The sequence below is a fragment of the Orcinus orca genome, chromosome 4, assembly GCF_937001465.1.
Source record: "Orcinus orca chromosome 4, mOrcOrc1.1, whole genome shotgun sequence".
In the NCBI taxonomy this organism is placed as follows: Eukaryota; Metazoa; Chordata; class Mammalia; order Artiodactyla; family Delphinidae; genus Orcinus; species Orcinus orca.
Window position 1 is genome coordinate 20,474,478 of NC_064562.1, and position 27,733 is coordinate 20,502,210.

General features: G+C 35.0%; 1 protein-coding gene across 3 annotated transcripts in view; it reads right to left on the reverse strand.

The window, feature by feature from the left end:
• The window catches only part of PPP3CA (protein phosphatase 3 catalytic subunit alpha), a 297,373-nt gene that overhangs the window by 61,959 nt on the left and 207,681 nt on the right, over positions 1 to 27,733 (reverse strand). For all 3 annotated transcript variants that reach the window (XM_004263566.4, XM_033401986.2, XM_033401991.2), the window contains exons 3-6: positions 14,436 to 14,560; positions 6,175 to 6,286; positions 4,970 to 5,115; positions 1,979 to 2,118 (exon numbers count right to left, since the gene is read on the reverse strand). In XM_004263566.4, coding sequence (XP_004263614.1) covers positions 1,979 to 2,118; positions 4,970 to 5,115; positions 6,175 to 6,286; positions 14,436 to 14,560 — 523 coding nt within the window. The remainder of the gene's footprint in view (positions 1 to 1,978; positions 2,119 to 4,969; positions 5,116 to 6,174; positions 6,287 to 14,435; positions 14,561 to 27,733) is intronic.

Genomic DNA, 27,733 nt, shown 5'->3' on the forward strand with positions numbered 1-27,733 from the left:
GTCATTTTTCTCTTCAGATAAAACAATCCACACTGCTCTGCCATTTCTCAGAGTACATAGGCTGTAGATGTTGACAGTCAGCATTTCTCATGGCTAGCGATCATTATCTCTTAAGAACCTCTAAGGAGAGGAGTTAAATAATAATTTTGGTGAGAAGAAAATTGTGAAAACACGCATAATCCTCCCATTATCTAGTTGATGGACTTTATGTCTGACGTAAACACATCTGTGTCTATATTCACAAAACAAAAATATACCATAACTTTATATAAGTTCAGTACAGGACTTTATTTAGAATATATTTGAACAGCTGACTCAGAAAACTAATAGAGGAATGTTATACTATGAATTAAAAAAAGATTAATGCAATATGGCTTAATATCGAAATCAAGAGGTTTATATTTTATTTGATATTGTATTATTGAAGCACAACTCAGTGGTATCAAATAAGTAATTTAAACATTCCTGGTATAATTAGGGATTTGACACCAGATTTGAAAAATTGAACACTTGGCTTTGATATAGTTCAACAATACAACTTTTCACTAAAAGTTGGAATGTCTTTAATAAAAGACTACTCTCCAATTAACTAATTACTGAAAAGAAACCTTAGGCTTTTCAGAAATACTATACCATGACTCTTAATTTTAGCCAAAATTTCCAAAACATAGAAATGAATTGTAAACTTTCTGATAAATAAGCTTGGGACAAACCTCTTTCTTAATATTTAAAACAAAAACCATTCTTTGAATGATGCTTTATAGTGTACAAGACTTTCTGTTCGCAAGCTTCAATTTCTCAATCACATCAACAGATAAAGAAAAGGAAACATTTTCCCCCATAAGGGAAACAATGTATGGAACAAAATTTTCCACCAAAATGTTCCAGAATAAACTCTGATCAATGTTATGCAGAAGGATGATATCTGCTTACTCTAGAGATGAAAGATAGGTGGTTGGATGCATTTTACAGAGTTCTTCCAGCCTGGTCATTAGCTTGGCTGCCAGGGCAGGAATTGAGTGTAAACTTCAGTGAATATCAGGTATGATTTTTCAGTTTTTTTTTTAAAAAAGACTATGTATTCTAGAACTTAAATTCTCAACTTCTCCATAATCTCTTTTGCACTTTCATTCTGGCCACTTTCACATCAAACTATATGTCTGATAAGGGAACCTAGCGCAACTGGGGGTAATAAAATGCAGTAGGCTAAAATTGAGGTAACTAAGATGTCAGGGAAATCGTGAGGATATGCAAAAACCCAACTGCGGTGCTGATTTCTTCCTGAAATGCTCTGAAATGTTATTGGGGGTGGTAATGTTTCCAAATCTCCATACATTTGCAAATAGAAACATTACTATAAAATTTTTGTCAACATGGCTTGTCAAAGTGCTAAGAATAAATTTACTACGGCACCTATACACTGGGTTGCTGCTAATTTTAATTTATTCAGGAAGTCCAATGAACTTAAGAAAATTTAAGAATAACTTGAAAATAATTTAATTGATCAATTTGACATTCCTTTTCTCATTTAAGTTAGGAAAACTGGTAAAAATAATTTTAAGTGATGACATAATTGAATGAAGAAAAAAGAAAATCAAGGCTGGCACTGGATTTTTTCCCTACAGTTCCTGAAACAGAACGAATCTCCTACTAAACTCTACTACCTTCTTCCGCTGCTTTGTCATGCTGAAGCCACTTGCCGCTTTTATGCCTTTTCTATTCTTCACAGATATTATATCTATATGTCTATATAGATACATTCATTTATTTCTCTATCTACTTACTTATTTATATTTTTATTCTCCAAGGGCTAAGAACCCATTTGAACCAGGCTATCAAAGTGAACCTTTCATTTGTACTTGCTTCCTAGAAACGTTATATGCACATAATAACTAAATCAAATACATGGACTGATGAATAACAACAGTTAACGAATGTCACATGCTCCAAGAGGCAAGCTGGAGCTCTCCGTCCTCACCTGTAGAAGTATGAACACCCCCTGACTGTGTTGTGAGTGAAATGTTCCTGAGTCTTCTCATTTCCAAAATCCTCCAGGGGGTCTGACCACAGGATATCACACATAGGTCCATAAGCGGGTGGTTCTTTGAATCGGTCTAACTAAGAAAAATAGAAGACAGAGAACAAAATACTAATCTTTGGAAAGTTGGAATTCAGAAATAGAAGAGACCAGCATTTTTCAGTACCCACGTTTGCTCCCCAGCCACAGCGCAGCGTGAACTGCCCCCTACCTCCCTCCTGACCTGTACTCCTTCCTCCCCACTCTTCTACTCTTCACCTTTCTCGAACTTTCCTTCCTTCTTCCTCCTGACACTCATTTATTATCTGCCTTCAGCTCACCCTTTGCTTCCCTCTTGCCTCTTTAATTCCCACCCTTTACTCTGTTTCTTCTTTCTCCTGGTTTCCTCTCCGTCTTTCTCTCCTTTTTATTTTATCCAGCCTAGTGTTTTAGTTATTACCAATTGATGTGACTCTAACTGTGTTTCATTTCTTGAGGAGAAGCTTTTGTTTTTTACCTTTGGGGAAATTTCTATTACTGCCTCCATTAAACTGTGATTTAGAAATCAGAATGGGGAACGATTTACAGTGTTTATATTCAATGATATAATTTTGAGAACAGATGGCTTTCATTTTAAGAGTAGTTACTTGCTATATGACATTTTGGATATTCACTCATTAGGAGATATCTAAGTTTCTAAAGTCCAAGATGATTGGAGTCATTTTACTGGGTACAAACCATCTTAACAGTAAGCAGTAAAATGAACTCCAATTTAGCTGGTCATTCTTCAGCTCACAGTTCTAAGCGCTATAGTTTTACCTTAAGTCCTCATATGAAATCCATTTTCCAATTTTCCAGCTATAAATGTTTAGCAAAGTCATATTTCAATTTAAAATGGTACATTTAGAAGCTATGAGCAATACAATAACTGGAAATGACACTTCACCAACAATTTTATAACAGTCACCTTCTTATAGTTTATCCTGATTTGACTACAATTAAAGGATCTTGGGTGAATTTAGCAGATATTATGGAGTCTCTTGAAAAAAAGCCTAAAACAGCTTTGAAAACCCATTAAGAACCAATATTCTCCATTTTCAATACTTTAATATTTAAAAAACCCCCATAGGGACAGGTGAATATATAAGGCTGACAGCCTATCAAATTCTCTCTTTTTCTGAGACATAAAAGGCGATGTAAATAATGGTTTTGCTACACACCATTTTTTACTAATATCTAAAAAGAACGAAGCAGTATTTCACTTTTTCAACATCCAATGAAAAACTTCAGTAAGACAAGACCCTCTATATTTCAACCATTATACTATACGTAAAATATTCATTGCAAACTTAGACTTAAGATAATTTAAATAATTTATGCTTCTGGAACAATTCATACAAGAAAAATAATGCTTGTCCATAAAAATACAGAATTTCTTTCTGAGAAGCAAGAATTGATTATTCGGGATAGAACAGTAGAGGAGGGGAGACTTCCTGATTAATGTGAATTCCCAGCTAGAACTTTGGTAAGGCAACCAGAATATAGAATTTATTCTGGAAAAGTTATAAAATGCATTCTGAAATTAATACCATCTACTGTGAAAATAAACAACTCTGAAGTTAATTAAAGTAAGTGTGGTAGAAACTCTAACTGGCATATGGTAAACGCAAACATAAAAATCACTTTATGGCTCAGTCCAAAGTGTAATGACAAATACAAAAATTGAACATAATATCTGAAACATGCCAGAAACAAAGTCCTAGGGATAGCAGAGCACATTTTAAAAATCTACATAATTTATGATAACAAGTTTAGTTACTGATTTCAGGAGTCCATCAGACTCTAGAAGAATAAAGTGGTTACATTCATGCAGAAAGTGAACCACTCTATACTTGAGCTCCATGACTACACTTCAGTGTCCTATCTCTATAGAACTTCAAATATAGAGCAAATATCAATCCTCTGTGTGCTACAGAACACCAGAAGCAGACGTGTAATGGTGTCTTATAAAAAAGGACACAAACACACAGAGCAGGAAACAAAGGTTTATTTAATGTATTTTTGTTTAATTTTAAAAATAAAAACCATGAATTTCCTTTCTAACAGGAAAGTAAATACAATATTATTTTTACATTTGAAGACTTGGACCTTAATGATAGAGTATTCAGATAGAATCTGACTGTTTTACTTACTTAAATATAGTTTTTCTTTAAAAACCAATGAAATTTTAAAAGAATATTGAGCATAATCAAAGAAGTAAAAGACTGTCTCTTCCACTACATAAAACTATCCTATACTACATTTTCTCATGAAAGAGATATTCCCACATTCAATCTAACTCATCTTTTTGCTGGCCAAAACAACAGTAAGATCTAATGTTAAATTAAGTAGAAAAATACCTCTTTAAAAAAATCAACTGCTTTTCACCTTGCCACTCAGTACAATCAATAAAATAGCATCATAGCCTTTGTTAGGTTGTTACTTTAAAATTTTAAGCCGTGAAAATTGTTAGATTTAAAAAAAATGCCAATATGGACACATTTTAAAGGTCAAGTTGTGATATTTTCCCAAGAGGAAAGCAACATCTTTTAACTGTAATATACCATGAATATACAACGCATTGTTTGAAACAAGCCAAGGGGAAATGAAAAGGCATATATATATATGTATATATACATACATATATATGTATATATATATTTTAGTGATCAGATATTTAGTATTTCTAATGACACATCACATGGTAAAATGAAACTTGAGGTTTTTGAGATGAAAACTCTTCCAAGTATAAATATATGTTTCTTTCTAGATAAAAAAAAAAAGAGATTCATGACCAGTTTAAATCATTTTCATTCAGAAGTATCAAGTTAGTGATAAAGGCAGGGAAATTAATGCCTTGCATTTATTACTGAAAGACACCAAATGGTAGACTTGGAAAATAACAGAACTTACTTTTCTGATATCATCTAAGGTGTTAATCTCTGGAGACAAACCGCCGTGTACACATAGGAACTGTTGGTTCATCAGAGCAGCCAGGGGCAGGCAGTCAAAGGCATCCATGCAGGCATCATATACGCGTTCTGAATACTTTATTTTACCTTTAACATATGATTAAAAACCAACTACTTACTCTTATGATTTCACAGGTAGGATTTGGTTCATAAAAATAGGTTTTTTTAAAAAATGTTTTCTTGCCGGAATCATATTAGCATATAACTACACATGCAAAGTTCCAAATGTGATTAAAGAAGACTTTTTAAAGTTATATATTAATCTTTATATCTACTATTTTTTATTTTTGTTGTCCTTCCATATTTGACAGTTTTTAGTTACTTTTTGTGTAACAGAGGTGAGAACTTTTGTATACATATATCCCTGCTAGGTACCTGCAGATGTGTATTAAAAAAACAAACAAACAAAAAAAAAAACACAGCAACTAGGAGACCAACAGAAGAGGACACAAAACTGGCTGATTCTCCTGAATGTTCTTGTAGAAAAGCAGATTGCAAGAAAGTTTCCAAAGTTGTTTCTAAATCACTGCACATTACTTTTCCTTTATTGACTTATATCTAATGTTTGGAGAGAAGTCTCTATGCTCCATTGAAATAGGACTAAATGACAAAGAGAAATTTAAACTTCCAAGGACAATGAGGAAAATTAAGAGAAGAGGAAAGTGAAATTTATATGAAGTACTCCTCACTCTTAGTATTTATTTCTAAAGGAAGAAGTCGTCTTTAATTTTGTAAAATCCACTCAAGGCTGGTAAATCTACTGGGTCCAGAAAGAGAGGCTCAATGTGGAATCTGCCCTCCATTTGTTTTTACTGAGTGATTTGAGATTAAAGAGTAGGATTATCCTGAACAGCAGTATTCTGGCTATTTAAAAAAATAATTTCATCACTTGTTGCTTAGGCTAAATCACATCAAACATTAATTTGAATTTTTATATCACTTTAAAAAAACTATAATTTAAAAAGAAATTCTGAATTCTCTTAATTGACCATGCTCAGAAAGTAAAATGGAATGACATAATATAGTATCAGTTTTTGAATTTTTGACTTTTAAGCAAGGGATCATATTGTAATACGCTCTTTGTATGGATTAAAATCACTATTTAGCACATACGATGTTAAATGAAGAAGCCTGAAGTATACTTACATTCTTGTTTAAATGTGAAATACTCTGTTAGATGTCTACATTCATGATTTCCACGAAGTAAAAACAGTGTTTTGGGGTAAAGAATTTTCAAAGCCCACAAATACAGCACACACTGAGAAAAAAAAAAAAAAGAATAATATAAAAATAAATATTTTCCATTATACTTACACATACCTTGGCTGACATATCAGGAAGACATGAACCAAATGCACTACTGTGACCAAAAGTCCCCAAAAGGCTAAGTCTTTTTTATGGAAGATATTGAAAATCAAACAGAAAACATTACTTTGGTACAGAGCCAAGATTCATCTATACTAAAGTATAAACATTGCACTGGAGATCTAGACACCACACGAAAACAATGGACTGCATAGAGTTTATTGGGAAAAGCCCGAATGAAAATATACTAAAAATGAAAATATACTTGTGTCAAAGTATGAGAAGAAATGTGACAATTAATAAATAAAATAAAGTCACTTTTCTTTATAAAGGTAATTATTTTGTACAAATTAGGTAAAAGAAATGGGAGAATTAGAAAGGAAAGGCACCACAAAATTCAGAAGCAAACATTGACAAGCTCAGGCTGGCCCCTTGGATTGTAACTATTTTCTTTTTTTTTTTTAATTTATTTATTTATTTTATATGTTTTTATTTTTGGCTGCTTTGCGTCTTCAGTGCTGCGTGGGCTTTCTCTAGTTGCGACAAGTGGGGGCTACTCTTCGTTGTGGTGCATGTGCTTCTCATTGCGGTGGCTTCTCTTGTTGCGGAGCACGGGCTCTAGATGCGTGGGCTCAGTAGTTGTGACACACGGGCTTAGTTGCTCCGCAGCATGTGGGATCTTTCCGGACCATGGCTCGAACCCGTATCCCCTGCATTAGCAGGCGGATTCTTAACCACTGCGCCAGCAGGAAAGTCCCTGTATCTATTTTCCATTATGCTCTCTCCTTCACTACTCTTCTCTCCCATTATCTTGTCTCTCATTTCAGTGCCTTTGGTATTTAAAGCCTTGAGCTTTTTGTTTTATACATAATTGTAAATAAACTGAAGGCCAGGGACTCTCACTACATATGCTGCTGATAGCTAGGGGAAACATTTCATATACCTTAAAACTCTCAAATTAATTACTTGGGTATTACAGTTTGCATAAAAATGAGGGCCAAGTATAAATTCACCAGGCTTGGAATCAACCGACACCGAAACAGTCTTCCTGGAGTGTGAATTAAGATAACTGGGATACTCAAGTATTAACATCAATTTCATTATCCTCAAATAGCATTCATTAAAAATCCACAGGGAAGAGAACAGCACACTGAAAACAAGTATGCTTTTCTATCCTCATGAACTTTATTCTGAAAGTTAAGACGTTAGAGAACCAGAAAAATATTGAGGCAAAAGTCTGATTCTGGTTACTGAAATCTTAAACCAAAACTGAAACAATATTTACATTTTAATAATGAGTTTTCCAACATATAGTAGGTATGCCGGATAATCTCCACAGGGAAAAGCTACTGGCAACTCATTTGTGGTGCTACCTGTGAACAATAATCATCTCTGTCAGCTCATGTGATAATTTATTAAATGAGTGGAAATAAATGTTTGAATATATAGTCCAAGTTTTGAAGAAAATACTAATTATCAGAAAAAATATGTATTACTGAGTTGTTCAAGCAAGATACTGCCCCTCACTGTAATTATGATTGAATAAAAAAAAATAATTAGCTGATATCAAATTTTACATATATATGTTACATTAGTTAATTTTATAATTACCATTTTCTGCTTATAGTTATTACCTAAAGTTCATGTGAAAGATGATAGTACTATTTCTGAGAAGTTGACCAACTGGCCTGTATTGAAGGATTATGATCTGTTGATACGTGTACGTGGCTCAATGAGTCTCTGATTGCTGTGTGTCAGGTTTAGAGGTGCACTTACAATGTTCTAGTAAAAGGAGTGTGTATTATCAAGCTTGTCTCACATTTCAGAGATGATATTTATACACTGTTATTCATGTCAATGAGAGAACTATTCTCAATTTAAAATTTATAAGATTTTATCATATGTATGTTTTGTTTATATATTATATTATAAATAATTTAAAATTATAAATTTAAAATATAAATTAAATTATAAATTATATAAAAATATCTTTCCAAATAGGTTGTTAACATTGGATGTTTGATTTGGAATAGGAATGGGATGGGTATGGGAAGTCTTTTAAAAATTATATTGTATTTAATGTGTTGTATTTAATGCATACATTGTGGGAGAGAATATGTGTTTTGGCTACTCTGTAGTTACTTTTTTTAAAGGTTTTCTTTGTTTCTTGTTTTCACTAATGTATAACTTATATCCAGTGAAATGTATCTATCTTAAAGGTACTGGTCAATGAATTTTTGCATATGTATATTCCCATGAAACCGCTGCCCAGATTCAGTTACATTTCAGCACCCAGATGGCTCCCTTGTGCCCCCTCCCAAATCAATGTCCTTTGGAAAATGTTACCACAATTCCGAACTCTTTAGATTAGTTTTGCCTGTAACAATTTATTTTAAAGCAAAGCTATAATCTGTCTAACAAAAATCTAAAATGCAATTTTTTAACCCCACTCAAATACTACTAGAGGAATCACATTCCAGGGCCCATATTTTCTTTTTATGCCATCTGTTAAAGATCCTGTCTTGACATTAGCACATGGCTTTATCACCTCTAGTCTTGATTACTATAGCTCTTTCATAACTGAAACCTCAAAGGTTCTGTGGTATCCTTATCATACCTATTTACCTTTTAAATGATTCAGTACACATGTCATGTCCCTTATTATGTAATGGATGTAAAGCACCCTGCATGTAGCAGGAGTTTAGGAAACATGAGCCTCTTTCCTGTAAATGAGAAGGAAGGCAGTCAGAAAGGAGGGGGAAGTAGAGAGATTGGGGGAGAGAGAGAAAGAGAGAGAGAGATGACAGAGAAAAAGGAAGGGAGGGAGGAGGAAAGAAAAGTAAAAAGACAAGACTAGAGAAAAGAAAACTCAATTTCCAAATTCTTGGCTCGACTACCCTAAAAATAAGAATCCGCTTTCCACATTTTATTTCCCTCTCCCCTGTGGCAAGAATAAAATATCTTCCCAAACACTGAATAAAACCACAAATGCAGCCAATATGGAAGAAGTGGCATGGTAAATGACAGGGCAAGGGTGGACTGGAGAGTGGAGCCCCGCGAGCTTCACCCTCAACATCTGGTGGGAGAGCACTGCCAAGCACAACACTGTCCTGCTGGTAACTATTTTGCCATCTAAAGCTCTAACATTCTGGAGAGCTAAAGATCTTGAACAAAATTATAACCTGATATTCTTTTAAAAAAGAAAAGTCTCGTGTAAAAAAATTATCCCGTTTAATGAACAATGAAAGAAAAATTAGTTAAATAATTGGTTATTTTTGTCCATGGGGTATCAGATGGCTAATGTGAATAAAATTTTCCCTGGATTAATTGGTTAAAGTAGAAATAGAGAGGCAAGTTCCATTGGCTTTTTTGCAGGGTGAGATGTAAGTTAATTGCACTAATCACTTTCAACTGGACCTCGACTATCTTTCCAGTCATACTCTAAATAATTAAACAGATATTTACAATCTAAAATTAGTTTGGTTTAGTCAATATGAAAGATTGAGCATCCTGTATTTTTTTCTTAATTTTTTATGGCAGACATAGTTTTCTCTTATTTAGCTTCCCCAATGAAGCAGCACTAAGGATATAATTTTCTTCATTAGTTTAATTGGCTCATTGATAATAGCAGTGCAGTTCTTTACTTGGTAATTTATGCCTCTTAATGATGTGTATTCTTAAAAACCTGTACAGGGGAGTAAAGAAGGATGTAAAAGAGGAAGCAAGAAGTAAAAAACACATATATACAGCTTCAGATATGTATCAAGCAGCTCCCTAAAATAACTATACATGCTGCGAAACATTCTAATCAAAAGTGCTGTCTCTCAGTCACAGGACGGTAAAGTGAGGGATATGCATTGGCTGGGAAAAGATCCAAACTCCTGAAAAAATGTCAAATGCTGCTCCTTTAAGACATCATTTGCCTGGTCTGACAAGCACACAGAGAAGCAGCGGTGGGAGCTAGCAATGCACTATAAGGATGACTGGCTGCAGGGAGACAGCCAGACAATTTCTTCCTCATGTCTGTGGCATCACTCTGTCACCTAACATTGCTTGCTGTACCCTCTGCTTGTTATTCTCATGCAGAAGCATGGAACATTGCCTGACATGCTGTGGTTCGTTCTAGTCTATGAGCTTACAGCTAATAAACACAACTACTCTTCCTGCTTAAAGGTGTTTGAGGCCTGGGCTGAGATCTAGTCGTTGGTGCAGGGGCACAGCTCTCTAAGCTCAAGGCAATGTCTTGCAGGGCAGAATGGCTAGAAAGGGAGCCCGAGGAAGTGAATAGAAGAAACAGTTGTGTGTGCCTTTGTTTGCAGTTCTGAGTTTTTCCCTGCATTCTCAGAGAAACAGACACGAAACTATCAGTATATATGTACACATAGCCTTGATCAAAGAGACTAGGTAGCATAATGCCATCATGAGAAAGAGGATGGTATTTGGTGTGAGGCAAATCATTATCCCAGGCAAAATTATCTCTTTCATCACTATTCAGAAGGTTGTTTGTTTCATTTGGGCTAACTTTGTGGGGAACGATTTCTAATCTTGGCGAAAGAAGATGGGGGGAAAGGTGGGGAGGGAGTGTATAAAATGAACTCCATGTACTGCCCAGAGCACACTACCCAGTGCCTGTAAATGCTACCCAGCTGAGACTATATGAAATCTGAATCTACTCTTCAAAGCTGATTTCATAAAAATTAAATTTAACTGTGTCTCTTTGCCCAGAGAATAGCCAAAGGAGGAGACCTGCAGTGGAACTCTCAATTATTGAGATGAATCAGGAAGCCTGTTAGGATAGTACACGCTGGAAAACTGAGCTCTCATTTTAGAATTTATCTTAAACCAACAGGATACGCAAAGAGAATATTTTATATTTAATGCTTTGCCCTTCAGATTATATTATATACAGAGTTATTATATATATTATATTACACATTATGTAATGTGTAATATAATATATATATTATATACAAAGAGTGTGTATCAGTGCCTGCATCACTGATGTGTGCATTTTTGGTGGTTCGTTTAGTGAGTATATGGCCAAGGCATGGGATGTAGTGGAAAGAGCACAGACTTTGCATCCCGGCACTGCCATTTACTATGTGTGTGACTCTCTCTGAGCCTTGGTTTCTGCATGCTGAAAAGAAAGACATTTACATGCTCCTTGAAGAGCTGTGAGGAATAAATGAGATCATTTATACTAGGCAAACAATACCATTTCCAGCTTGCAAACAATGTCATCTTCCTTAATCCACAATACGAAGCCTCACAGTATCTTCAGTAAGTATATTTTATATAAATATTAGTTCTATTTTAAATAGGCTGATATCACTGAGCCATTCTCAAACCCCTCAAAGGTCACAGTCTAATCAAAATGGATCATTTTTACTTCTGAGGCTATCACACTTTTGTCATTTCTTTGTGTATGTGGTAAGTCCCCGGGGCTATACTCCCAGACTTCTAGAGTTGAATTAAAGAGCTGTTTTTGAAGATGGGGACTCTGATATATGCATCTCAGAACTTTTAAATGTCCTATGATACACACACTCGATATTTCACCAACATTTGGTTTCAGACTTTGATTCTTTGCTTGAATTGCAGAAGGGACATATTATATAAACTACCACAACTTTCATAGTTCAAAAATCTAGATTAATTGTAGACTAAAATAAAAATCTACTGAGGAACCAGTGATTACTGCTTCACAACTTCTTTAAGGAAACAGTTCTAAAAAGCTCTAATTAGAGAGAGTTTGGCAAGTTTCAAAAGGTTTGAGGCCAGAGATTCAGAAGCCTGAACTCTTCTCGTAAAAAAATCAAAGGTAAATAGACTGGTAAGATTAAGAAAATATAATCACTCCCAACAGGAGAGTCTTTGCCATTCTTTGCTTAGAAGATGGGCTTCAAGAAAAGTAGAACACCGATTTCATTTATCCTCAGAACCTTCCATAGGAGCATATAAATATTAAATGAATAAGATAAATTTAAGTCACTAAAATCATTTTTAAAAATATTTCCTTAGTTTCCACATGACCCTAATTTAAAGGAAGTAGCAGAAACTCTTTATCTCCCATTACTGTTTTCTGTTTATAGCAGTCTTTCTCAAATCTGGCTACACACGGAAATCATATACCGCAAGGTAAACCAATTCTGGCCCACGGGAAGTAACAGTGCCACTTATGGGAAACATCCTTAAATGAGAGGACATACCCTTTTCTTCCTTCTTTTCCTTCTAGCTGCATGTAATGTGGGAATATGAGGGATGAAGCTGGTGTAACAGTCTTGGGTCATGAGGTTGACTTTGTAACGAGGCCACGCACGTCATATCAATAAGGCAGAGGCCCTGGGCCCTGGCACCAGGCGGGGTCACACCAGCCAGGGTCCGCCCATCTATCAGCTTTTACTAGAGAGAGAAATAAACTTCTATCCTGTTCAAACCACCATTATGTTTGTTTGGTTTTTTTTCCCTTTACTCTTGGCAGATACTAGCCCTAATGTGATACAAAGGTCTTACAAAATTTGTACTCAGTCACACTTCTCTGCCATATTGGTCAAGTTAACCCATGAATGAAGTTTATGAGGTTTGCTAATTTCTTCCTCCGTACTTTTCTCACTTCAGTTTCCCTCCTAGTTAAATCTTACTTGTTTTTTGTTTCTAACCCCAGCCATATATGCCCTCGATATTCTCCCAAACATCTATATTCCAATGGTAATTATTTTCTGTACCTTTTTTATCCCAAGATTTTAATAATCAGTTCAAATAATAATTGAATCCTGGAACCATCTGTTCTAGGCTTCTTATTCTATAAAGCTTTTTACAGTTATATTTTCCTACACAGATTTAGGTTTCTAGAGAGCAAGGATGTATATTCCTTTAAATTCTCCTAATTACAGTACATATACATTGAAGAAATACCTAAATGTACTCCTCTTTTTGGACTTATATACCAACACCACCCCTCCCTCCCTTACCACCATGAATGATTAAGAAATATGTGATCTTTAAATGAGATCCTTAAATGTGATTAATATATTGGTGGGCCATATATATATATATACATATATGCAGAGTCAATGATGGGAGGTGAATTGAATAACCCCCCCTCCAAAAGTTAGTATAATAGTTTAAAAACAAAAGCCATTTAGGAGTGACATGTTTTTCAACATTAAATATTCCTATAATAAATGAAATATTATGATGAAAATTTAAAAACCTAGAATCTCTTTAATAAATGATTGTTATGAATGTATGACACTGGTGTGAGACTTCAGTAAATTTGATTTCTCTCTTTAATTAAGAATAACTGTTTTCCTTTTTAACACATTATTTCCAAGAGCACATATAATGTCAGCTACTATAGCATGAGCTCTGATTCTTTAAAACTTATTCTTATTTCAAACTATTTCTTTTAATAAATATTTAATGAGTCATTTCTATGTATGAAACACCATGTTAAGCACCAGAAAGAGAAAACATCTGAATGAAACAAGAGCCTTGTCTTTATTCTGAACGTAACTTCTACTTACCTGAAGCAGATGCAGTTGGGAGGCTGAGGAAGAACCTCTACTCAAAGGTTATCTGTTTTGTTTTAACTAATGATTTTGACAAATTACCCTATTAGATGACAGGTGCCAAAAAAGACAAAATATAGCAGCTGTCAGTGTACTCATACAGACTCATACACACAAATGCAGACACATGCACTTGACTATCAATTTACAAAAATAACTTACTGTCTCATAATTATGAGACATAACCAGGCAAACACATTCCTGCTTATTTAATCAAATTTGATTCATTGTCTCAACAGGAGATAGAATTATCTAATGTCAAATATCATGCAAGTTTTGCAAAGTTGCAAATCTATAAAAAGTACGAAAGGCAAAATCTTACTATGAGCCATTTCCTTGGCATTTCTATGCAATAAAAAGCATATGAGAATCAACGGAAAATAGGATATGGAATTTCCCACACATTTATGTGTATTAAAGTTCATTGTTAAAGACTAGGGATTTCCTTAAGGCAATACATATACCACTTTATTTTGCTAAGATATTGTTGATCCATTACTGAGCAGCTAAGAAGAAATGATGCAGACTTACTTCGATACTGAAGTACCCTCTGTCTACATAGTCCCCTAAGAAGAGGTAGCGAGTGTTGGCAGGAGATCCGCCCACTTCAAAGAGCTTCATCAAGTCAAAGAATTGTCCATGGATGTCCCCGCAAACTGAAAGAAACAAAGAAAATTCATCTGATGGTTACATTTTGTTAAGACTCTGAATTAGACAGTAAAATTACAAAATTTTAGAACCAGAAGGAATTTAGAGGTCATCTTAGCCAAAACGTTCTTTTGTAAAACAGGAAAGTGAGACAGAAATTCCAAACTTAATTGGTGGCAGACCTGGCTTTTGCATCCAGTTCTACCAATTCACAGATTAACTGGAAAAATAAAGATAATAATAACAATAATGGCTATTATTGTTGTACATTTAACAATTCTGCACCAAACACTCTGCTAAGAGATTTCTACACATTTTATAGTCATGGGATAGGATTTCCTTTTGCAGATTAGTCAAAGAGAGGTTCAGAAATTTGACATAATCTATATACTGAGTCTAAATATGTATCTACTACATGTTATTGACTCCTGAAGAAAAGGAAATGTTGATACCCGTTATAAAAACTGTATTTCACTGACTCTAAAATGCCATCAATTATAAAACACATCATTATTTTATGTACCACTGAGAAAGGAAAAAACTCCAATTTAATTTAAATTTATATTATAAAAGAGCACTTTTGTAAGATGTACCCTGGTATCAAATGTCAAATTTTATTTTAAATTGTGAAATTAAAAAAATCCTGTAAAACTGTATAAATAATGACTGGTAATTGACATTTCTTAACTTTCTCACCTTCTCTTTTAAACCAAAATTCTTCAAAAAGCTATGTAGTCTCTCTATTTAAAACCCCTTATTTAGTACTTACTATTTCATTTTCTACTTTCAAAGCCCTAAAAAAAAAATATTATCTCCATTATGGTTATGTGGCTAGGCGAGATCACTGTTAAAAATGAATGATATGGGCTTCCCTGGTGGCGCAGTGGTTGAGAGTCCGCCTGCCGATGCAGGGGACACGGGTTCGTGCCCTGGTCCGGGAAGATCCCACATGCCTTGGAGCAGTTGGGCCCGTGAGCCATGGCCGCTCAGCCTGAGCGTCCCGAGCCTGTGCTCCGCAACGGGAGAGGCCAAAACAGTGAGAAGCCCGCGCACCGCAAAAAAAAAAAAAAAAAAAAAGAATGATACAACTGAACTGAACTGAAAAAAAAAAAAAAGAACGATACCGAGTTTCAATTCAGATTTGTCTAATTCAAAGATTTTGCTGTCAACCATCATGTTATAATATCTTTGACATTTATATGGTTTATACATGTGTATATATTTACTACCTTAAGACAATTTTATGCTTGAATGATGTACGTGATGTGGCTGTTTCTTTAATGCTAAGAGGTTCATAGAATGAATGTTATCAGTGAATAGGAAATCAAGAGGCCAAAGGATGCTATCTTAACACATTCTTATGCTGTAATCACAAGTAAGCTGAAATGTTTTAAACCTCATTCCTTTATCTGATGAAAGCTGATAGAAAGAAAAATGAGTCAAAGAAGTTCATTGATGAAAAAACTATAAAACAATGGGTGAATAAAAATGTCCTATAAATCCCCATTCTTACCATCAAGGAACAGCTAGTAAGGACCCAGAGTTCTATAAGCCTGAAACAGGTACCGGTCAGGTGGACTCTATTTTAGAATACCTGCACTCAAAAAGCTTAGAACCTATCAAAACAGATGTAAATTACAAGGAGCTATAACTGCTAAGGCATTCTGCAAATTCCAATCCCATAGCTTCTTCCCTCTCATGAGCAAGAGATACACAGTACAAATGCCAGAAACATATTCTTCCACTTCTGAAATAATATCATACTAGAAAATTGTTTATAAATAATCGTTTTTATTCTTACAGTTGAGTACTTTGCAAACGGGTCCTTATCCTGGCCTAATGAGGAATTTGGGTTGTGAGAGACCATGTCATATACTGTATTTTAACCAAAGGGAAAGAAATAAAGAGCAACAAGTGTCGTGGTTCAAACACTGCTGGGTACAGATGCCAGTACCCACTCTGGGGAGACTTGCATGCTGCATTTAGAGCTGTGAAAACTGATATTAATAATAATGATAATAATACAACTAAAAATAAGTAGATAATAAAACAATTCTTAAAACTTAAATGGACTAATAATAAATCCATTTAGAAGACTGAATTAGCATATCTGTATTACTAAATTTTTAAGAAGGCAAGAATAAACTTATTAGTTAATGAGTAATAAGATAATTCATCTTCCACTGATTTATTCCTTGAAACTACAGTTGGTATGGCTTACTTATCACAGGTTTCTCTCAAATGGCAGGCATTTTTACACCTGTCATGTTATGTTTCAAACCAGAAATTACAAACAAAAAAGGTTTGGCTGGAAACCAAGCCTTTCTTTACATGCCCTCCATTAAGTTCAGAAGTTGAAGGAAGGAACTTCAGGGAAAGAAAGTATGAAGCAGGGTGCTTTGTTTCAGCTGAATTGATGCAGCCGTCAAATGTTAACACCTGTGACCAGGACACTTCCTTGCCACTGTCCCTCTCTCTATCCTGAATCCTATCAGAGGGATAGGATCCTATCAGAGGGTCAATTATGGGGTAAGGCTCAGGGAAAACATGAAGCCAGGTGATGGGGTAGGATGGAGGATTCAAACATTATTTGGAATTTGTATTATAGTAGCAAGTCTAATAATCATATTTTTACACTATTATTAAAAGGTCCCCTAGTCAAAATGGGTGTAGGCATGGAAAACAAAATACCCTGAAATTCAGTTACTTGTATGATGGCCACATCATCACTGACTTTACTTTAGACCAGCCACAGAATTCAAATCATACTTTTACAGTAAGGACTTCTTATGACAATGTCCAGCGAAGGAAAGCAACTTGCACATACAATCATAAAAAATATGCAAAGCCCAATGAAAGAAAACAGTAGTTCAAATAAAATACACCCGAAAAATTGAGATATTTTTATTAGAGATGTAAGGATTTCCCAGGTCAGTTTAAGTTAAAGCTATTTAACTTTAAAAAACAATCATCTACCTATCTATCTATCTATCTAGTCACCATCCTATTGCCCTTCTTGTTAACTAGATGCCAGTCTTCTCTGTCTCAAATAAGCCACGTTTCTTTCTTGTATTTTCACAGGCTGACTCCTTTTCATCCAATAGGTCTCAGCTACATGTCAGTAGTGTTAAGGAGGTCTTTTGATAAAGGAGCTACCTCTCTCTAAAATTATTCTTCTTCCCATTAACTTGTTTTACTTTCTTCATCCACTTATTACTCTCAGGAATGATCTAGCTGATTAATTTGCATGCCTGTTTCTTCCCTGATTCTTCCCATTGGAACATAACCTACACGAGGACTATAGCCTGTGTGAAGCCGTCAGTTTGGTTCACTGACCAGGTGGAGAATAGCGCCTACCACCCAAAAGGTACACGAGAAACGTGCTACCCTAGGATTCTTCCACTGGGCCTGTGCTGTGCTGAATTTGGAAATCCATTAACTAAGAAGTCAAGGTTTTGAGGGGCCCTTGGGACTGACAGAGTTGGACAATAGTTGGAGTTTGCTTTGGTGGAAGCTGAAGGTCTTCGACTGGTCTGAGATGGTGCCTGTTTTAAGCCTTTAAGTCACAACTTTCGAATTAGTGTGCGGCAAGACTGGGGGAGAATGTGGGAACTCCACACAGTTTATGGTAGTTTCTTTACCTGGTTCTACATCAGTAACACTTGGGGAACTTTTGAAACTACAGATTCTTGGGTCCTGAATCAGAATCTCCAGAGATGCAGATTTATAACAAGCTCTTCGATGACTCTTATCCAGAGAGTAAGACTAAACTGACCTAGGCTTTTGACCCTCTGTCTCGGCACACTCAGCCCTCATTCTGCATGCTTGTGCAGTTCCCCTCACAGGGTTCACATGTGGGGGAGATACACACTGGAAAGGCAACTTCGTTCGATGCTAATTCCAGGTTGGTGTGAGATCGGGATTTCCTATTATGTGAAAGGATAATATTGAAGTGATTGTTTGATAGAGTCTAGGATAGAGGAGTGAATCTAACAAAGGTGACGACAAAGAGCAAATTTACTTGTGCATTTGAATGTGGCTATTGCTCAGGCCTTGTGCATTGCAGCTTTCAGATAAAGGATTTATCCCAAAGTCCTAATATTTGGGAACATTTACCATTTTAATATCCAACATCAGGAAGAAAGTGATCTCCATGCTGAGGTATATCCACACTTAGGTACCCAAGAGGATGGAGGGCAGGGCCAGGGCATCACATAGAGGGAAGGGTACTTCCACGTGATGGTAAGTGAGAAGTATAGCCAGGTAACCTTCCTTCTTTGTAATGCCGTGGCCCGCACCTTCCATTCTCTTGGGTACCTAACACGCTGGTGTCCAAAGAGAAGTAAAGTACAACAAATGTCAGCTAATGAGGCAAACCATCTGCTTGGCTGCTCACAGCCTCTAATTCCCCACGAGGCTAGGTCCTTTCATCTTCAATGTCATTGGCTTTAACAGCACTTCTAGAACAGCCAGGCTTTGACAAGTTCTATTCTACCTTCCAGGCAAGCTCATTCTTCACCAAACACTCCTGCTTCCCCTATTTCCCTAGCTTCCCATTATTTGCTTCTCATTTCCAACGAAACACTGCTGGCAGGCAGGAACTCAACTAGGGGCTAGCTCTAAGAGAACTACGATACTGAAAAAGCACCAAAAACATAGGAACACAGTACAGGTAGTAAAAGCTAGTCTCTATGAAATAGCCATCCATCTGGCTGAACATTCAAAAATATATATATCTTCAATAGATTATTACCAGAACTGTATATATTTCCATCACAGATGTATAGTTATGGCATTTAATGAAATGAACACATCAAAGATAACAAAAGAAAGCATACGGGTTTTTCTCTGGACCACTGCTACCCTCAGCCATTAGCAACCTGATGCAGTCCTCCACTTGTTTTTATACTGGACAAGTAAGAACTACCAGGTACACTGAGCAGTTGAATCTATTTGTTGAGAAGGTGGTAAGGTTGCCATAATCTTCTCCTTGGTCCCTTCTCTAAGTCAGGTGACTAAGTGGTTTTGAACCTGGCTGTTCTAACATCCTCAGTACAACCAAATGGTGCAAGAGGGATCAACATCCTGCAATGCTTACACATTTATTTCTTCATTCTCGTCTACTATCAGGAAATACATAAATTATGCCTAAATAACCAACTACTAAGTAATACCTAAGCAAACAATTACTTTTGAGTAATTGCCTTTTAATATTGCTTCCCTCCCCCAGTAACTCTTGACCCACAGTAAATAAAAGTTTACTGGAAATGATTCTCACACAAGAATGGTCTCAGTAACTTTTGATCTAAGGCTTCTGAAGAGGAGTACAGAATTTTAAAGGAGGAACTAGAAAACATACAGAAAGCCTTTGTCTTTGTTTTTTAGGGAAGGAAATAGCTTTTATTTCTCATATCATTGCTAGAGAGCTAGTTATTAAACTTTGAAATCACAGACTTAGGAGGTTAAAGTATATATAAATATAAACATTAATTTAAATGTGTTTGTGTGTGTGTGTGTGTGTGTGTGTGTTTGTGTGTGTGTGTAAAGCCACCTACCACAAAGGAGGAAGTATTTGGAGATTAGTGGTCAGTGCAGCAGTTAGGGAGTCATTAAACAAGGTCAAGACTTTACTCACTGTAGATTACAGCAAAGTAGTGCTAAAGAGAAATGCAATAAACAGCTGGGGCAGGAACAAGGGGCTCTTTGTAGTTAGCTGAGAAAGCTCTTGGGATCTACAAACTAGACAACGAGTCAGTCACAGGGCGAGTCTAAGAGTCCCTAGAACTGGCACACTGCTCAGGAGAGAAGATAATGGCCAGCATATTGAGGACAAACAGACCCTTGAGAAAATAATCTCAAGGATAGAGGACAAGTTAGAAAGATAAGCACAACCAGGACCAAGCCTAGGCCTTGCATCTCCAGACTAACAGAAGTACTGCTAACTCTCTGTTGAAAAGGTGCTCAAAACAACAACCCTGCGTACATTATATGTGTAATCAAGTATGCATGTCTAAATCAATTTAGTGATTCTGCAAATAAGTATACTCATATTATAAGTTAATTATTTTTTCAAAGAATTCCATTGTTTTCTAAATCTACATTGGCAACTAAATCGCTACATTAGAAAATGTAAACAGTAGAATGCACTGAACATATTAGGATGAGGTCCCAGTATAATTGCTACACAATTGATAGCTTGAAAAGAACTCTGCTACAGCTGCCATCCAGAGTGGAAAACATATAAAGAAACGTAAGATAAAAATACATACTTTCATATAAAACTACTTAGAATAGCTTTGAACTAATGCTCAGACTTATGCATTTGGCCCTGTTTACTTGTCTATATTAAAGGAAATCCAAAGAAAATCATTGGGTCAACTTCGTACTGACACTAAGCAAAATTTTTATAATATCATAGAATTCCAGTTTAGAGAATGCTTACAGAAAACAACAAATCAGTGAAATAATACATTGCAGGTGAAAATAGATTTTTCATGGACTGGCATTTCAAAATTGCATCAGTATTATGATTTAGAAGTCAAGAGCTTTTAATTCTTGACTCACTGTTTATTTTTCTATAAAGATCTTTTAGTTCCTCCAAAATACTGGCTTTTATCATCGTGGAAGATGTGCATGAAGTAGAATAACTACCTCTACACGTTTTTCCAGTTCACATGAAACTAACAGGTTGTAATTTTTCTCTTAGAGAAGACATTACTGAATTGCTGAGCAATTTTCACCATTAGAATTCCACTCTCCTTTCAACTTCATTTACTGCAACCCAATTTTTTTTCCATAATAGACACATTTTTCCAAGACAATAAAAGTTCTAATGTTAAGGAACTAATATTATGTCTAATTCTCAGCATGAGGAGATTAACCTATTAATTTACTGGTTTGGTTTTTGAATCCTCTATCTGCTACACCTTTTTCTTTTCCAAAATCTGCAGTTTTGCAGAGAACGATCTTGCATTTAGAGGTTTTGTCAGATGTTAAACACAGTGGGTACCACAAGTACGTATCTGTTTCCCCCTGTAGACCATCCAGGCTTATGTAACTTTAGTGGATGATAAGTTCAAGTACAAACCAGCCTGCCCGAATATGTGTGATTCATTAGCAGAATGTGTAAACTTCTGAAATCAGGCAATTACTGAGATAAAAGTGAGTTTCATTACAGCATTCACTATACATCTAGAGATCTTCATCAACTGTAAAATAAACTAACCAAGAAAAAAATAACAGGGGTCTAATTCATCAAAGAGGTATACTGCAAAATAATTAATATTTTCCCCATAATGAATATTACTTTTCAAATGTTAAATATGTATTAGGTACTTTATAAAATACAAAATATGAATTCTTAACCAGGGCTTGATAGTATAAAATGATAATGAAAAGTCTATAATTAAAATTTCCTAAAAACTATATTTTTTCTTTTAAAATCCTTGAAATGTCAGTAATGAAATTAAATACAAAACAATAACAGCACCAGTGTAGATTAACAGCAATAATTTCAAACATTTTCTTCATATTTATGATGCTTTTTTACAAAGATAAACTTAGCCAGTGTTAATGAGAAATGTAACAGGACAATTGAAAAAACAAGAATGGGATATACTGTAGATTACAATAGATAATAAAATCACAACAATCCAGTACTAAATATGAATACTTCATGAATCCCCGAAATCTCAGTTTATAACTCAGTTTATAACTCAGTTTATAATTACATGGAAAGAAACTAGAAGAGTCTGCATTTTTAAACTGTTTTATAGAAGGACCAAGCATACACAGCACCATGGGAAATCCACTGTTTATCCCAATCAGCAGAAAAATCAATGATTGAAACACATATTTATTTCTCATCTTAAAGATGAGTTTTCTCACTATCAAGATTTTTCTTATTTTGTTTACTAGAAGAACTTAATCTATTGAATAAGAATGTATTTGTTCCATCTATTATCACTATTTTTCCATTTCAGCACCAATCCAGATTTTAACAAAATGCCTAACTGTTAAAGATTCATAATAACATTATGGAATTATTTTAAGTCACAGTCATGGCAGTGACAGTAGTAAATAATAACAATAAGTAAATATGTACAATACTTATAGCGTTATTTAAATTTGGTCATCATTATGTTCATATGTCCAAGTTTGATCAGTCTTGGAAACTATCAGTTATTTGATATGTGATTTACTTACATTATGTAGTTCACTAAACCCTTGATTGTCATCACCAGACAATAAAGAGTACTGGATGAACTATGAGATGATATAATTTCAGCCAAATATAAATAAACTTGATATCTTATGTACTTATATATATTTATTAATAAACGAGAGATCGTTCCCTTCACTTTTTGAAATACTGATGCCAGGTTTCAGATCCTATGAACTCCCTCCAGGACCCTAAAAACTGGGCTCTCACTATGGTAATCAGACCTAGGGGTTATAGATCTATGCCTTAGCATTCCCATCTTAGGTCTTCCAAACTGGTATTTCTGGAGGGGTGTTTTATGTTTTGTTTTGTTTTTTTAATTGTCTGGGAACTGTGGCCACAGTATACTTTCAATTCTGGCTTTTTCCTGGACATGTTATTTCTTCCTGGGTGAGAGGCAGTAGCGTGTAATGGTTGAGAACACAGTCTATGAAGCTAAACTGCTCAGTTTCATAACTGCTGTCTGTGAGTTTTTGCTTTGTATGTGTATTCCTCCTAACTGACCTTAATCAGTAAGCTGTGGCTTTTTAGTTAATCATTTTCTCATTAATTCTCCCTGAATCAGCTTGACCATCTCAAGAAAGCATGGGCTCTTCTAATATGCTTTTCCCAATCTCCTCCTCACACAGTCACACTCTATTCTTTTTTACTGCAATTCTTTAGGCTTCGACTACCTTGCCCTATAAATCGCTACTTGTGTAACTAGGACAAAAAACTTAATCTGTGTAGGAGGCCTCAGATGGCTCATCTATAAGGGGCTTCATAATAAACCGTTTTAAAATAAGTTTTTAAAAATTAAATGAAATAATATAAGGGGGAAAAAAAGGCTCAGCACGCTGTGGCACACAGAATGCACTAACACAAAGTGAAATGGCAGATGTGGCCACTATTCCAGAGGTTGTCTACCTAAGAAACATCTTTGCCAGATTTAGACAGATGATTGCAGTACCTGTAGTCAATGTAGCCATAAATAAAACATACAAAAAGTCATTCTATTTTCTTCCACTTCTTATCCAAATGTATGCTATCATATGTTGAAAGCTGTTAAGCCTGAAATCAAATAGACTGGGCCTCATGTTCCACAATTTCCATTTTTTAAGAGTGGAAATATCTCCAAATGGCTTTAGTGATATTACCCATCTTTCAGCCAGTAACAGCACCATGATGAGTTTCCAGTTAGCCTCATTTTCTTTTGTAGCAGAGCTCATTTACAAGACCACTCTGTTCCTTGGCTGTGTAATGGTAGTAATGTTTTAAAAGCTGAAAGTGACACGGTAAATAGAAGAAATGTAAGGTATTTCACCAAATGGATTTTCAAAAAAACTACTCTTCTTAGATTTCTGGAAAACTCGGTTAAGAAAAATCTTCTGAGTAGGAAAAAAGTGAGTCATCTCTTATTCTTGTCATGATACTCGTCAAATTTTGACGATTTAAAAGATTATTTTGTTTTTAATATTTTTAAAACTCAAGGAAAGCAACTAATGATATTTAATTCGAAAGTCCACTTATTCATCACTAATTTGGCAATTACAGGCAGTGGGGATATTCGTAAAAGGGTTTTTACTTACCACTGACTTTCAAGTAGTCAGCTCTATTTATGTCTACTACTAAGTAAACAAGGCTAATAAGTGCTATTCCTAACCGATAATACTTAAATGACCTGATGGAAAGAAGGACAGATTATGTGCTACCATTTCATCAGTAAAAACATATGTTTATTTTGGTACATGACTCTTTTTGAATTATGGTTTTCTCAGGGTATATGCCCAGTAGTGGGATTGCTGGGTCATATAGTAGTTCTATTTTTAGTTTTTTAAGGAACATCCATACTGTTCTCCATAGTGGCTGTATCAATTTATATTCCCACCAATGGTGCACCCTCTCCAGCATTTACTGTTTGTAGATTTTTTGATGATGGCCATTCTGACTGGTGTGAGATGATATCTCATTGCAGTTTTGATTTGCATTTCTCTAATGATTAATGATGTTGAGCATTCTTTCATGTGTCTGTAGGCAATCTATATATCTTCTTTGGAGAAATGTCTATTTAGGTCTTCTGCCCATTTTTGGATTGGGTTGTTTGTTTTTTTGATATTGAGCTGCATGAGCTGCTTGTAAATTTTGGAGATTAATCCTTTGTCAGTTGCTTCATTTGCAAATATTTTCTCCCATTCTGAGGGTTGTCTTTTGGTCTTGTTTATGGTTTCCTTTGCTGTGCAAAAGCTTTTAAGTTTCATTAGGTCCCATTTGTTTATTTTTGTTTTTATTTCCATTTCTCTAGGAGGAGGGTCAAAAAGGATCTTGCTGTGATTTATGTCATAGAGTGCTCTCCCTATGTTTTCCTCTAAGAGTTTGATGGTGTCTGGCCTTACATTTAGGTCTTTAATTCATTTTGCGTTTATTTTTGTGTATGGTGTTAGGGAGTGTTCTAATTTCATTGCAGCTCTATTTACAATAGCCAGGACACGGAAGCAACCTAAGTGTCCATCAACAGATGAATGGATAAAGAAGATGTGGCACATATATACAATGGAATATTACTCAGCCATAAAAAGAAACGAAATTGAGTTATCTGTAGTGAGGTGGATGGACCTAGAGTCTGTCATACGGAGTGAAGTAAGTCGGAAAGAGAAAAACAAATACCCTATGCTAACTCATATATATGGAATCTAAGAAAAAAAAAAAAGGTCATTAAGAACCTAGGAGTAAGACGAGAATAAAGACACAGACCTACTAGAGAATGGACTTGAGCATATGGGGAGGGGGAAGGGTAAGCTGGGACAAACTGAGAGAGTGGCATGGACATATATACACTACCAAACGTAAGGTAGATAGCTAGTGGGAAGCAGCCGCATAGCACAGGGAGATCAGCTCGGTGCTTTGTGACCACCTAGAGGGGTGGGATAGGGAGGGTGGGAGGGAGGGAGACGCAAGAGGGAAGAGATATGGGGACATATGTATATGTATAGCTGATTCACTTTGTTATAAAGCAGAAACTAACACACCATTGTAAAGCAATTATACCCCAATAAAGATGTTAAAAAAACAAAACAAAACAAAAATGTATGTTTATTTGTTATATGGGGCATATTTGGAAATGGGATTTTTAATTCTTAATTGAGTGATTATTAAAAATACATGAACCACACAGACATGTTAGAACACATTGATTTGAAAATTAGTTAAGAAAAAATATTTCCAGGAACATGATTCTGACCAAGGCAATAAGCCTGTTTCTTAATTCTGCCTAGTTTTCCTCTATCTATCATTTCCTTGTCTACCTTTCATTAAGCAGATATTCCAGAATATCTGGGAAAAAGTGAATAAAACATTGAAATATGAAATATTTACTAAAAGCGCTGTATTAAAATGATAAATAAACAGCATCAAAGGCTGAGTACTTTTTACTTGTGTTTAATTATACTGAGACAGTGAAGAAATGGAAGGCATGGAACTTGGTCTCAAGAACTTTAGAGCACACTTGAGAAGACATACATATACAAAATGGCATGAAAAAGTACTGGCTTCCTGACATCTGAGTATTTCCCTCTCCATCCTGAAACATCTGAGCACTGACTCATGGTCAAGAAGTATGGGTTTAAGACTTAGGTCTCCCATCCAGGAAAATCATTTCATTGCCTGTTTACCACCTGTCAAATTCTTAACAGAGGGAAGAACATATACAGTTTTTCTAAAAATAAAAGTCAAATTATAAATACTTCACATTTACCTTTAGTAATGATACTTTTATTTTGAAATTTCAAATTCATTAAGAAAGGGTAAGAGATTGTTTTATGTATTCAAAAGGGGAATCAATTAAAATTTTTAAAAACTTGTACTAGGTTATCACAAATTTCTATGTCAGAACTAATATTCACTCAACTGAAGACTTCTCTTATGGGGCTGATTGTATTCCACAGTGATACAAACCATCAATTTTGTTAATCTTTATGAGAATAAATATGGGTCACAGTTACCTAAATTGATTGAAACCATAGCATCCATCACTTCTTTGTATATTCTGTACATTTACATATGTGCTTGTCACCAGTTTGAGCCTGAATCATGTCTCATGTTTCTTGTTTCTTTAGCATTTGACACATAACTAATTAAATTATGCAAAAATCATGTTTTCCTAACATGTTATATATGGCATATAAACTGAGACATCATGGCAAATTAATGCAGGTGTTTGGAAAACAGAAAATAGCTGCTGATAACTCATCATAACTTGTGATTCATTAGTAATTATAATTTCAGATTTAGTTTAATTTTCATCAATTAGAAATGATGAATGTTGTTATATATTTGAATTGCTAAAAAGACCAATCAGGATTATCAATCAACCTTTTTCTTTCCCTTCACAAAATATAAAAAAACCGAAAAACATGTTCATAATGTGTTTGGTGAATTACTAACTAGGTGACTTTTACTAGGAAAAAGTTTGTTTTATAAAATCACATAACTTCAGGTTTCATTTCCTTATAGACCTACTTCATTAAATTTCCAGAACTCTTTCCGTCTTCTATATTCCTTATTAATGCATTTTAAACAAAAAATTTTAAGGTTCTTAATACAGAGGCTTTTAAAATATGAAATGTCTTTGCTATTAGTCACATCACAAATTCAACTACATTTTACAAAAGAACACTTGATTTCCCCTGGGATGATTTGGTGCTTTATACAGAGAGTTCACATTTCAGATGGGACAAAACTGTCTATAATTGCAAACAACAGCTAACTTCAAAAACGAGGATATTTTATGCAGTCTTAACCAGCAGGTAGTTAATAAGTATCTCCGATGTGTTAGGTGTTACGGTGAATTACAAATCAGTCATTATTCTTTCAAACTGGTGGGAAGACAAGCTCATACAAATATGAAATAAAGAATAATATATGATTTTATACTAAAGGAATATAAACACAATTAATTCCCTCATGAAATATAAAGTATACTTGG